The sequence below is a fragment of the Lepidochelys olivacea genome (assembly GCF_965140295.1).
Source record: "Lepidochelys olivacea isolate rLepOli2 genome assembly, chromosome: 12".
Lineage (NCBI taxonomy): Eukaryota > Metazoa > Chordata > Testudines > Cheloniidae > Lepidochelys > Lepidochelys olivacea.
The window spans coordinates 7024766-7038385 of NC_140422.1; the positions used below are offsets into that span (position 1 = coordinate 7024766).

The window sequence follows — 13620 nt, forward strand, 5'->3', positions numbered from 1 at the left end:
AGATTCTCAGCATAACTGCTGTGTGTGCCTCCAGGTGGGGGGGCCAAGGACACTTGGGCCTAGCACGCAGAGCTGCTGCGAGTGCCTCCAGGCGGGGGGGGGGGGCAAGGACACAGGGGCCTAGTGCGAGGGGGCTTCATCGACACTCGTGGTCTTCCATCCCCTCGAGTTACCTAGTGGCCATGCCCCAGTGTTCCCAACAGTGTTGTGCAGGGTCCTGTGCATTTGTGGGTGGGTCTGGGGGGGGGCTAGGCATAGTGGGTCCAAGGGGCCTCTGGCCATAGGGAGTCGGGGGGGCTGGGGTGTTGGGCGGGGGGGGCTGTGTGGTACGGCATAGGCCTGCCCCTGAGGGGAAGGGGTTTGTTGCCAGCACAGGAGCAGCTGCTGATGGAGGGGGAGAGAGGCGAAACCGGAAAGCACAGAGGAGCTGAGGATGAAGGAATGACCAACAATAGCAAAGGGCACCGATTGAGCAAGGACCATGACAGAGAAAGGCTTTTAGATTTGGCCAAGAGAGGCTCATTGGACTCTCGGGAGCAGTTTGGGTGAGCAGAAAGGGTTGAGCCAGACTGCAGCTGATGCAGGAGAAGATATCAAAGCAGAGGGTGTGAGCTGCATGGTGAGGGAGTGGGTAAAAGGAGAGGGAGGCAATGGGCCAGTCTTTGGAGAGGGGAAAGGGGTCAAGAGAGGGTTTTATGAGGGAACCAGTGGCTGTTATAAGGGGGATGGAAAGTTTTGGTATAGGCATATCATCAAGAGGATGAGGGAGGGCACGAGAGAAGAAGATAGTGAAGTCAACGAGGCGGGGATAGGGACAATGGGACAGGAAGAGGAGTCGGAAGAAGAGGGACATCTCCAGGTTAAAAATGAGCATGGTGGAATGGGAGGAAACTGAGGCAAGTTTGGGGGGATTGTAGAGAGGAGAAGGAAAGTCTCACCAGAGACCCTCCATTTTCTCTTTGGGGAAGCTAGTGAGACCATGGGCAGAGAGGGCAGGGCGCAAACGATGTGAAGAAAGAATCTCAAACTGAACTAGAGCCTCCTGGATTTAAAAGAGGGGACTGCTGTCGGGGTGCTGTCCGTGACCGGGCCAGGACCTGGGAACTCCCTCCCTGCTCCCTTGGCACAAAATAAGCCAGATCTATTGACCTTCAGGGCATTCTCCAAAGCCCCTCACTTTCCCCGGGCATCTGGGGAAGGAGGGGAAGCTGAGGGTAGGGGTATATGTGTGTTGTGCAGAGTCTATCCCGTCTCTGGTTTGGTCTGGCTGTTTAAGTAGGACTGTTTAGCGTCTGTCAAAGGCTCCGAAGGGCCCTCAGGAAGGGGGTGTCCTATTTTTTTCTAGAAATCTAGCTGAACACAAAGACAGACGTGATCACATTTTGAACACCTGCAATCTGCCGTGGGCAGTGTCTGGTGCATGGAGCTGGGAAAAGCATGACCACTTTCTATGAAAGCTTATGCTCTAATAAATTGGTTAGTCTCTAAGGTGCCACAAGTACTCCTTTTCTTTTTTCTATCTTCAGTCTCACCAGTGGAGATTTCTCATTTTCTAGAAATCCTATGGCACACACAGAAGGAAGTAAGAGAGAAGAAGTGAGACTGGGTGGAGACAGATGGGCCAGCAACCTGGGAGAGGATGTTGCCTGGCATAAGTGTTGATGAGCTAGACCGAGGGAGCGAAATGTGAAAGAAGAGCCCAGAGAAGCCTGATCACAGCCATAGAGAGAGAAGTGATGGTTGGAGTGAACGTAGAAGGGCAAACTGGGGCAGGCTGGCCAGGAAAGGGCTAGAAGCAACAGGAACAGAGAATGGGAGCTTGAGACCGTGGTTCTGGGTGGGTGAGAGAGGAGGGAGCAGCTGTAGAGGCTGAGTGAGATGGGGAGTGTGGGGAAGAAAGGGCAGGGAGCAGGAAACACGGAGAAGTGGAAGTGGAGTGAGGTGGAGCGGGGTTGCTGGGAGACAGCGGGAGGTAAGGGGGAAAGCATGCGGTAGGCATAAGCTTTCTAATGGACAAGCTTACGGGGGAGCTCAGACAAGCCCAGAGCAGAGAGGGGGGAATGGGGGTATGTGTGGGGGGCGAGTGTCGTCAGAAGACAGAAGTTGAGGGTGGATGAAAATCTGCAAGACCAAGAGGATGCATCAGCAGGTGGATGCTGAGGTGGGGCATGGAGAGCAGGTGGCAGGGCTCATGGGTGCAGGGTGGGAAGCCAGGACAGCAAGATGGAGGGTGATGGTGGGGAGAGACAGAAGTGACTTTGGGTCAGAGAGCGCCACAAATCCTCCATGGCGTGATGCCTTAACGCAGCATTGGGCTGCCTTTTTCAGGCTGTCATATCAATGTCCAAGGTGACGTGATGGCACAACATGACCATCCCAGTGCTTGGCCAGCAAGTCACACTGTGAGTCTTGGCCTCCCTGCATCTCTGTTCGATGGCAGCATGGCTCTCTCCAGCCTGTCAAGCTAGGGCCTAATGAGGCTGGGCACTGGGGTCCCAGTCATCAAGAAGGAGAGGCCCAGGTGTGGGGGCATGTGGTTCTGGTCATAAACCCTGCTTCCCTAAGAGGAGACTCGTGCCTGCATGTTTGCCCTCCAGTCAGTGAGCCTGAGGCCCACTAGCCCATGTTGTGGGGAAGTTCTTGCCTAGCCCGGCCTGAGTTTGCGCATGCCCTCTCTCTCTCTCTTGCCTATTTTTACATTTCCTGCAGTCTGCCACAGGAGCTAGATGCAAATCAACCTTTGTGCAAATTCACCACTCAAGAAATTCAGTCCATGTTTCCTTCCTCATCTAGGAAGAGCTAAGGGAAGTGAGCGCCTTCTGCTCCATGCATGGCTCTAAATTTCCTCTCTGCACACCCTTGCTGAAAAGGCCTTTATTTACGTGCCTGAATATGGACACTGGAGGCTCCCAGGTATGAAAATGTTGGCCAGTCTTTCCTTGCTTTTTAAGAGCATGGGGTTACAATGCAGGCTTTTGGGGCCTGATTTCCAATTATTCCCACCATTCATATTCCCACTGCAATTTATTCTCTACTTCCAAGGTCCAGAAGAGGCCATGGGAAGCAGAACATAAGTTAGAGCAACCATGAGGTTGCTCTGATTGACACCCTAGGAATCTGCAGGAGCCTTGTAGTCAACAGCAGCTTTCAGGGGATGTAACAACTGCTTCAGCCTGGACAATGACCTGCAAAACATTCAGCCCTGGCATAAGGTAGTGCAACTCTACTGGAGACACGTCATGTGCTCACTTACAGCCGGCCCAATTGTGGTGCCTTGGAGGCTGCTTTTTGCAACAGCAGCAAAATGAATGGTGGGAAATTGCATCATCCCCATTTTAGCGACTCAGTGCTGGGAAAGGCTGAAAGAACTGGCTTTGATCAGAAAACCAGCCAGTGCCTTTCGGCTAAAGCACCAGCACTTCCAGAAAGTTACCTCCCTTTTCACTCTTATCCCGAAACCATTCTATGGCTTCCTAGTGCTCGAAATAACCTGAGTGCAGGAGAGACAGGCATGATAATGTAGCACTGACAGAACCTGGTCGTCAGCGGGCAGGATCGAATCTGGAGCCATGAGCCAAAAGCCATATGGCTCTTAGCTACGGCTGTAGAACAGACTCATAATCTCTCTCTAAGGGGTCTCTGAACCACTAGATAGGACAGAACCCCACACCCAGGAGGTGTGTGGGTTACAATATGGCAACCAGGACAAAAAGGCAAGCAGCCAGTGAGTCTTCCATGTGCCTGCTAAACCCAGCTCATCTTGTTACTAGATTGGTTACTCAGCTCCAAGCAGTAACACTTGTGCAAATGCACAGAAGACCATAGGACTGCTGCACAAGTGTCAGGGAGAGCATAAGTGAGCCTGCTGGCCCTTTAGTGCTGGCGATGAGGCATAAGGAGGAAAAGGCCCAGCTTCATTCTCTGAGCCCAGGCTCCGTTTAGAGGCCTGGGAGCTGGGAAACAAACCCATGTTTTTAATTGTAAACTGAGCACATTTAATAGTGGGTCCCTGAGATGGCAAACATGGACCCTTAAAAGGTATTTGCACAGGTGCCTTTCAGACTGGACATGCCCTACCAACAGGAAAGGGACAAATCTGACTCCAATGGAGCCAGATTGTTTGTTTGTTTTTTGAAGTAAAAATGAAAGTTAAGAAGTGACCTGTGAATTCTTAAATGTCGGGTAGCTTCTCAGTCTGAAATACACCTTGTCAACAGGGCTTAACTAGCTGTCTGTAAACACTCCAGGTCATAAAACAGTTCAGTGGGGACAGGCGGTGAGTGGGAGGTGGCTGGGGCAGAAAGGGTGCCCCCAAGTTAGCGGTGAAAGTGAATTAAATACAAGAGAGGCAGTCCCCGCCCCTGCGGTGTATTGACCCTGGGGAAATCCTGTTCTCGGCAGCTCACGTTTCATGCGTCTTCTCTCTACCGTCACATGCAAAGCCAGCAGCACAGAGCCCTGTGACTTTGGTTATGAGCTGCTGGAGGAAGTTTGGAAAGACGTTCTGTAGCTTTACATGAGGGGAGAGAAGTGGATGCTCGAGGGCAGCAGAGGGTTAGATGTGAAAGGGGCTGGTGTCAGCATGACTGCGGGGGGGCCAAGGAATGGAACGGGCTGCTATACTTTAGAAGGGCCTGATGTGGGCAGCAGAGGCTCACGAATGGCAGACCGATTGCTACAGGCCAAACTGAGTGGAAGCAGCCTCTGGGGGTGGGTGCCCAGGTTGCAACTGTACCATCAGCAGGGCAAATAGTCCAACCCCCCCAAAGTGAGCCCACTGGTTTGTTCCCGCCCCAGGCGGTGGACTTCATTTGCTGAGTTGTCGTCCTGGGTTTTCAAAGCAGCACCGTAGACGCTATTGCTCAGGCAACAAAACCAGCAGCTCCTCCCTGGATGACACGCCCAGACATGTACACTGCATCCTGGCCCCTTTTCGGAGAGGATACAGGGAGCACAGCCTGGCCCTGATCCAATCACCCGGTGTCCTGCTGTTTGCTGCTCTCTGTGCGGAAGCTCACGAGCAAAATCGCTTGCTCTTCAGTCCCTGCCACCAGCACCCCTGTCTAGTTTGGTTGCCTGCCTTTCCATGGAGCACTCTTGTCCATGGAATGATAAACTCAGGGCTATTCTGGGACCTGGGGTGGGGGGGGCATGCAAAATGGGAGTGGCATGCAGACATAGCCCTGCCCATCATTACTTACAGAAGGTCACCCCCGCAACACCCCTGAATGCTTCTGCCATGCGACACCCGCCCTGGAGCCTAGTTTGGATGGCATGAGGCACTTCAAGCACAGTTCAGTTCCTGAGAGCGGAATACAGCCCAAGATCTTCGAATGGCTCAATAAAAAACCCAGAGCACTTAGGGCCTGAGACTAAGGCTCCGACCCCCTGACCGATGCTGAGATTTTAATACATAGAATCGTAGAAGATTAGGGTTGGAAGAGACCTCAGGAGGTCATCTAGTCCAACCCCCCCTGCTCAAAGCAGGACCAACACCAACTAAATCATCCCAGCCAGGGTTTTGTCAAGCCGGGCCTTAAAAACCTTTTAAGGAGGGACATTCCACCATCTCCCTAGGTAACCCATTCCAGAGCTTCACCACCCGCCTAGTGAAATAGTGTTTCCTAATATTTAACGTAGACCTTCCCCACTGTAACTGGAGACCCTTGCTCCTTGTTCTGTCATCTGCCACCACCGAGAACAGCCTAGATCCATCCTCTTTGGAACCCCCCCTTCAGGTAGTTGATGGCTGCTATCAAATCCCGCCTCACTCTTCTCTTCATGTATCTCTGTTTGCTGGACTGTAGCGCTCCTGGCATGTGTGGGCTGCTTTTCCCTCCATTATCAACTCCGCTCCCTCGTGCATGCTATCTGCCTCCCCCGGAGAGGCCATCAGGGGCCATTCCCTCTGGGCTGTGCACCCCAGTGAGCTTGCTGTGCTTATGGGGCTTGGGGAGTCTCTTTTTCCACGCGCATTTTGTCACTCCAAATCCTTTCTAAATGTACTGAGGTTGTGAGAGCAAGCAAATAGGGGCTGGGGGGAGACAGGTTTAGCCATGAAGCTGAGGTGGGGGCAGGGTTTCTATCTATGTGGTGCTGACGGGCAGGGCTCTTTCCAGGGAGCTGAGGGGAAGAGGGTCAGCGGCGGGGCTGTGTCCTCATTCTTAAGCACTTCCTGGAAGAGCTCAATTCCCCCCTTTGCCCACAGGATGGCAGTGTGGCCCAAAGAATAGGGCACTGGCCTGGGAGTCAGGGGATTTTGTGTCCAGTCCTGGTTTTGCCTCTGATCCGTGGTGTGACCTGGGACAACCTGTAACCCTTAGCAGCTGTGCTAGCAAAGATCTCACTGCCCAGCTGAGTGCTGGAGCATTCAAAAATCTCCTTTTCTCCTGTGTGTGTGTGTGTGTGTGTGTGTTTATATGAACTTTTTGGCACGCGCCACAGAAATACACTAAGCGGATTTTATGGCTCCACCCCAGGCCTATGGCTTATACAGGGAAGCCAGTTCCTGCTACCTTACAGCCCCGGTGGCGCACCTCTACCTGGGGTTCCACGTGCTTTGCTGGCCCCCTAATCCCGTGGAGAAATGGCAGCCCCTCCTTTTGTGTGGAGGCAAACAGTGGAGAGATATTGGGGGGTGCAAAATGAGTGCAGAGGAGTGACTCCCATGGGGATGGAGGTAACCTGTGACTACACGCAGGATGGACCTATAAGAATAAATGGTCCGGCAATGGCAGTGAAGTAGTCACAGATGGGGAATATCCCTGGCTCTGTTGAAGGATTGGGCTAAACCAGGGGTTCTCAAACTGGGGGCCAGGACCCCTCAGGGGATCGCGAGGTTATTACGTGGGGGGTTGTGAGCTGCCAGTCTCCACCCCAAACCCCTCTTTGCCTCCAGCATGTTAAATATATAAAAAGTGTTTTTAATTTATAATCTATAACACGGGGGGGAGAGGGGGTCTGTCTCAGAGGCACCAGTATAAGAGTTTGAGAACCACTGGGCTAAACTCTGCATCACCCTGTTTGAAGGCAGGTGCCAGAGATGAGAAGCTGGAGGCCGGGCAGCATTTCACTGATCTGTAGCTTCCCTTGATCAAACACCTCTTTGACAAGGGAGCCAGTTGCCCAGGGCACATGCATATCGTGCCATGAGGAATTACCTTTGATTGGGTGGTGGCTTTTTTTTTTTTTTAAATTCCTACCCCCTGGCCTGCCCCCTACTGGCCTCCTTTGCTGTGCACAAGTGCAATAAGCTGCAGCACTGCCCCCTGCTGCTGGAGCTGGGAGTTTGACAGAAAGGAGCCCCCCCTCCCCCCCAATGAGGCTTCCTGATTGTGGCTCTTTCAATGAATCAGCCCGACCAGCCGTTAATGCCAACCTGTGAGGAGCATGAAAAACCACAAACGCTTGGAGTGTAGCAATGAAGCTTTATTATTTGTGCGTCTGTTACAGCTTGTGGGTGTTCTTGCAAGGACACTTACAGTCTGAAACACAGCGTATCTGGCTGCACTGCACGGTGTGTCCTTCTGTAAGTGCACAGAGCTCGCTCTCTCAGGACTGAGCTATCTGTCTGTCAGTGCTGAATCAAGAACAGTCCAGTGAGGTATATGGAATGAAGACAGGAAATGTTCAGAGACAAGGGGAGGCAGTAGGGTCTGGGGTGGAGCGTTTATTTGTGGTTCTCAGAACGTGAGGTTTGTTTCCTCTTTGCCTGCAAGGTTCTGATTGCCCTCTTCACCCAAGGCTTTGAGGGGTCAGCACAGACCTTGCGGTCAGCACGGGTCTCCAACCTGCAAATGGAAAAGCAAGAGAGCTCATTTTAAAGGGGTGCCTTTGTATTTTTATTTGGAAACATCCTGTCCTACCCTTTCCTTGCATCAGTTTCCCACACCCTTGTCTGTCTTGTCGATTTAGATTGTAAACACTTTGGAGCAGGGACTATAATTTATATACGTATCTACAGTGCCCGGCACATTGCGGCCATGATCAAGACTGGGGCCTTTAGATGCAATAATAATGCAAATTAGTATTAATAAGTGCTATGCCGTTCATACAGATAGCTCACCCTCTTGAGTCTTGCTAGGCCGTTTCTTTCAATAATACCCTGCAGCAAAATTACTTCTCACTTCTGGAGATTACACAGTGTGAGCTGTAGCTCACGAAAGCATATGCTCAAATAAATTGGTGAGTCTCTAAGGTGCCGCAAGTCCTCCTGTTCTTTTTCTGGATTCAGACTAACACAGCTGCTACTCTGAAACCACTCTTTTTATAAAGAAAACCTCCCGTATACAAGAGCTTAATGTGACCCTGGGGTCTCTGTAACCTGATGTGACAGCTGGCATCTCAAGCTGACACCCTCTCTGGCTTGCCAGTGAGGTGCGCTGTAACAGGGTCGGAGGACAATCAGCCCCTGGAGGGGGTGGTCTTTACTTACACAACAGCTTGTAAGTGACACTCGCTGGGGGTATTGTAGAAATCCACCAGTTTAGCAAGCTGAATGGCTCCAGTCACGTAATCAAAGCAACATTCCTTGGGAGTAGGTGATTTGGCTGTGAAAGAGAGAGTTAGTTAATCCCAAAGCCATTGCATTAGAACTGACTGGTATTGGGATTTCTCAGGGTCTTTGTTCTCCCTTTTAGTCACCTCCGAAAAACTACATTAAACCGGTGAAAACACAGTCTCCACAGGAGTGGGAATTCCCAGGTTAAGATGCAGGTACTAAAGGCAGTTAAGTTTAAGAATCTCTGTCCATTTTGGCTACTGTATTGGAGACCTGAATCTGAAAGCGCAAGTTAAAGTTAATGGCGAAGCTGCATATGGGAACACACCTGGGCCACCTGGTACTTCACTGGTGTCATTCTGAGACGCACTCTGGCTACAATGAATTTCACAGCTACACTGGTTTGAGCTCAGCTCTGGCTGTGATTCTCCAAACAGACTAATGATTTCAATGATTTTGGGTGCACAACTTGAGATGCCTTCAAGAGGCCTGCTTTTCAGAAGGTGCTGAGCACCCCACATCTGAAAACTAGACCCCTGGAAAATGTCTCCCTTTGTTTACCCAGAACTTCAGGTACCCAAACTAACTTGGCACTTTGGAAACTGTGGGTCAGATTCTCCTGATTCAAAAAAGCCCAGCCTTTAGTTTAGCACTTAAACTAAAGGAAACTCTCCATTAACTGTTAGCAGTATAGGACACATGACACACAGTTGAATAAAACTAATTCCATGCTGTAGGGGGCAGTGGTTCAAATACACAGTAGCCAGTACATTATAGTCATTAGAAACAAATTTGCTGAAATGTATTATTTTGGCTTTCCCTCCCTTTATTCTCTAGTACTTAAGGACACTTCCATGAAAACAGATTTTTGTTTCCTAAAAGCTTGCTCTCTGCTGCTGTGTAACCCCAACCTGAAGTCAGAATCCTGTGTCTGTCATGTCACAATTACTTGCCCTGGGAATGATCATAAGGTCACAAAAGGAGTATGGCAATCAAATGGGGGACTAGCAGCAAGAGGAGATGAACCCTTAAACACAGATCCTATTTACATGCAAATCTCGTTAATAAAAGAGGAAGGCATAAAATCTTAATGTTTATATTCAGCCCTGCCATAAGTGGGTGCAATTTCCATTGACTCCGTTGAGAGCTGGACCTGCTCAGTTCAGGACTGAATTATGTCTAGTCTATTTTTCTCTACTATTATTCTCTAAGGTGGTTTCTATAACCCTCCCAAAAACCACGGCTGCAGGCCACCAACTCCCTAATTCCAGACACTTGGGGCTAGAACCTTGGCTGATGTAAATCGATATAGGTCCACAGATTTCAATGGAACTACTCCTGTCTACACCAGTTGAGGATCTGGCCTCTACTCCTGTATCAAGGTTCCTACTTACCTGTTGCATATTGATAAGAAACCCCCAGGATGAAGGCTGCTAGGAGAGCTGTCCTCAGGCTGATCATGGTAACTTTGGAGTGGGTTGTCTTCTGCTGTAGAACTGTTCCTTTCTTCCCCAGAAAGCTGTGAAGTTAGACCTTGGAGGCAAAGGCAGGCAATTTATTCTGTCTGTGCTGCCTTCACAAGCCACGTGGTAGAGTTCAGGAGAAAAACCAACCCGGAAAGTGTGGAGAGATTCCACAAAATGTGTCTGATTTTAACTCATGAGGAAGGAAACCCTGAGAACAGCCCTGGAAACCAGAACACCTCACTTCTGCATTCTGAGTAAACTAGCCAGTGTTCTGAGAGCCTGGCTTCTGCCAGCTTTGGCTACCACTTGCAGGGTGACCTCCACACACTCCCAGTCCTGGATTTCCTGCACAAAAAGGTGTATCCAGCCCTTTTTTGGGCAGTTCAGCTATTTTAGCTCTGTCACCCCATAAGGAAATAATATCGAGCAGTCTGCTACTTTAAATGGAGTTACCACCCTGCCCAGTTGAACCATACCACTGGATTAGTTTTGATTAAAGAATAAAATCGTTTTATTTAACTACAAAGAGAGAGATTTTAAGTGAGTGCCAAGTACAAGGCATTGAAGCCAGAAATAGTTACAAGAGAAATAAAGATAAAAAGCTTTCTAGTGCTAAAACTTAAATTAGACTTGGTTCAAGATAAAATCGGTACCTCGTGCTTCCAGCAACAGGGCTGATCACATTTCACATCCCCATTAATTGCGCAAACCTATACAATAGGTGGAAGGGTCTTCCTGAGCTCAGCTGGTGACCAGTTTATATCATGGAGGATGAGGACTGATAGCAAGTATAATTTGGGTCCTCTCTTATGTAACCACAGATGCTAGGCTTAGTGGCTCGACAGTCTGATCCAAGTGCTTTTCAAACTCTGGACATCACCGTGTTCCAAAAAACACTTTATGTCCTGCTCTAATGACCTGATGACCTACTACAAACTGCAGTGGGGAAGGCAAGGGAAGCAAGAGGCTGGAAGTGGGATGTGAGATGATCTCTCTTATGGAAGGACCTTTGCAGTGTCCAGGGGTTATCCCCTCCCAATACCAGACCAGGCTTTAGGAACAGTCAAGGAACAGTCCTGATAATCCATCCCAGATTTTATAAGGAGCCCAGTGGTTGCTGGGACGAGTTTAAGAGTTAGGCCAGGTCTGCACTACAGACCTATATTGGTATAACTACCTCAACTCAATTGCAATAGTGAAGAGGGTGAAATATCCACCCTCCTGAGCAACATTGTTATCCCGACCTAACCCCCGGTGTAGACAGCTCTCGGGGAGGAGGATTAACTATGTGGACAGGAGAAGCGCTGTGCGTGAAGACAAGCCCTTTGTGTGTGGAATAAAACCGTGGTGCTTAGCTCTGCCTAAGCTGGCCATACAAACACAAGTCCTGTGATTACAGACATTGCTGAACCATAGCCTTTCCTTTCTTCTGCCTTCGTTTCTTCTTAGTTCTTCTGGCCGTGAAGTCGTGTGAGCCAGTGGACCTTGAAGACAAAATAGAAATCAGGAGTAAATCCTGAATTAAACCAGCGAATAGCATGCAAAGGTTTGTCTTCTTGTACTGGAGCTGTGGAGAGATGAGCTGGAAGAGGGTTCTTTGCTGACTTCGCAGCGAGCTCAGGAATGGAAGATTTGATATCGGGTGGCACATTGCATCCAAATAAGGTTACTTCATCATTGGCCAGAGATGTGCATGCTTTTTTCCAAGGCAAGGAGGCTCAGTTTCTGCCTGGCAGGAACCCAGTTGCTCCTGGCTTTCCCTAACGATCCAGGAAGGGCTGGGGTCTGAATTGCAGGCAGTGAGTCATGTCTCTAAAGTGTCCTGCAGATGAAGTTGTGGATGATGGTGACCTGGTTGTTGGCCTAGGGGAACCTGATCCATGTGTCTTGGGAACCCTTCCCAAATGCAGGTGACTGTCCCAGAGAAGGAGGACAATAGCTTGGGCCTAGGTTCTGCTGTGGATTGCAGGCACTCACAGTTGATGTAAATAATAAGAATGTAATGAGTATTCACACCAAATATAAAGCACAAATATATATATTCATTTCAAGGAGTCTGGTGGCACCTTAAAGACTAACAGATTTATTTGGGCATAAGCTTTTGTGGGTAAAAAGACCACTTCTTCAGATGCATGGAGTGAAAATTACAGATACAAGCATAAATATACTGGCACATGAAGAGAAGGGAGTTACCTTACAAGTGGAGAACCAGTGATGACAAGGCCAAATAAATCAGGGTGGATGTGGTCCACTCCCAATAATTGAGTAGGAGGTGTCAATACCAAGAGAGGGAAAATTGCTTTTGTAGTGAGCCAGCCACTCCCTGTCCCTATTCAAGCCCAAATTAATGGTGTTAAGTTTGCAAATGAATTGTAGCTCTGCAGTTTCTCTTTGAAGTCTGGTTTTGAAGTTTTTTTGCTGCAGGATGGCTACTTTTAAATCTGTTATTGAATGTCCAGGGAGATTGAAGTGTTCTCCTACTGGCTTTTGTATGTTACCGTTCCTGATGTCCGATTTGTGTCCATTTATTCTTTTATATAAAGACTGTCCGGTTTGGCCAACGTACATGGCAGAGGGGCATTGCTGGTGCATGATGGCATATATCACATTACTAGATGTGCAGGTGAATGAGTCCCTGATGGTGTGACTGATGTGGTTGGGTCCTCTGATGGTGTCACTAGAGTAGATATGGGGACAGAGTAGGCAACAGGGTTTGTTACAGGATTGGTTCCTGAGTTAGTGTTTCTGTGGTGTGGTGGGTAGTTGCTGGTGACTATTTGCTTCAGGTTCGGGGGCTGTCTGTAAGCGAGGACTGGCCTGCCTCCCAAGGTCTGTGAGAGTGAGGGATCCTTTTCCAGGATAGGTTGTAGATCGTTGATAATACTGGAGAGATTTTAGCTGGGGGCTGTACGTGATGGCCAGTGGTGTTCTGTTATTTTCCTTGTTGGGCCTGTCCTGTAGTAGGTGACTTCTGGGTACCCATCTCGCTCTGTCAGTCTGTTTCCTCACTTCCCCAGATGGGTATTGTAGTTTTAAGAACGCTTGATAAAGATCTTGTAGGTGTTTGTCTCTGTCTCAGGGATTGGAGCAAATATGGTTGTGTCTTAAGGCTTGGCTGGACACAATGGATTGTATGATGTCTCCTGGATGGACAGAAGCCCAGATCCTCAAAGGTATTGTTAGGAATCCAAAAAACTTTGAAGCTCTGGGCCAGAGACCCTACACTTGGCCCTCAGTTCCACAGGAAGTGAGCAAAGGGCAGGGGTGACCTGCTCCCAGTCAAACTGTGTTGTTGGAGTGGTGAACTGCTGAATTCTTTCACCACTTGCAGTTTGCTGGGGACTGATGCTTTGAAACCCAGGGCGATTGCATTGCTGTAATCCAGAGGGTGGTGATGAAGGCCAGGTCTTCTCGCCAGGCTGGGAGGCACTCTCCTAGCCACCCAGAGATGGTGCAAAACTTTGGTAGAGAACTGGACCCTCTGAGAGCTCTGCCTCTGTGAGGGGTTGCAGAGGAACCCCTAGACAGTGAGCTGATTGTAGGGTTTGTGGGGACACATCCTAGAGCAGTGATCACCCTGCATGCTGCAGACCCTTTGAAATGCCTCCTTTTGCCTACGAGCACAATCTCTGTTTGATTTTAGCAGCCCTTCCT

The 13620-nt window shown here is 49.5% G+C and overlaps 1 protein-coding gene across 1 annotated transcript; it reads right to left on the reverse strand.

Annotated features, from left to right (window-relative positions):
- Positions 1–7420: 7420 nt before the first annotated feature.
- LOC311529245 (C-C motif chemokine 17-like) lies at positions 7421–10043 on the reverse strand. Its single transcript, XM_084645071.1, has 3 exons — positions 9895–10043; positions 8435–8549; positions 7421–7790 (listed from the first exon to the last, which is right to left on the reverse strand). Exons 1-3 carry the CDS (start codon positions 9959–9961, stop codon positions 7670–7672), a joined length of 303 nt encoding a protein of 100 aa, XP_084501197.1. The 5' UTR covers positions 9962–10043; the 3' UTR covers positions 7421–7669.
- Between the last annotated feature and the right edge of the window lie 3577 nt (positions 10044–13620).

Bases quoted from the DNA above. Each gene is read 5' to 3' on its own strand.
- LOC311529245 (XM_084645071.1), bottom strand. From the start codon at position 9,961: ATGATCAGCCTGAGGACAGCTCTCCTAGCAGCCTTCATCCTGGGGGTT. The intron at 8,550-9,894 runs GTAAGTAGGAAC...TCTCTTTCACAG, and splicing joins TTCTTATCAATATGCAACAG to CCAAATCACCTACTCCCAAG. The intron at 7,791-8,434 runs GTAAGTAAAGAC...TTCCATTTGCAG, and splicing joins TGTCACTTACAAGCTGTTGT to GTTGGAGACCCGTGCTGACC.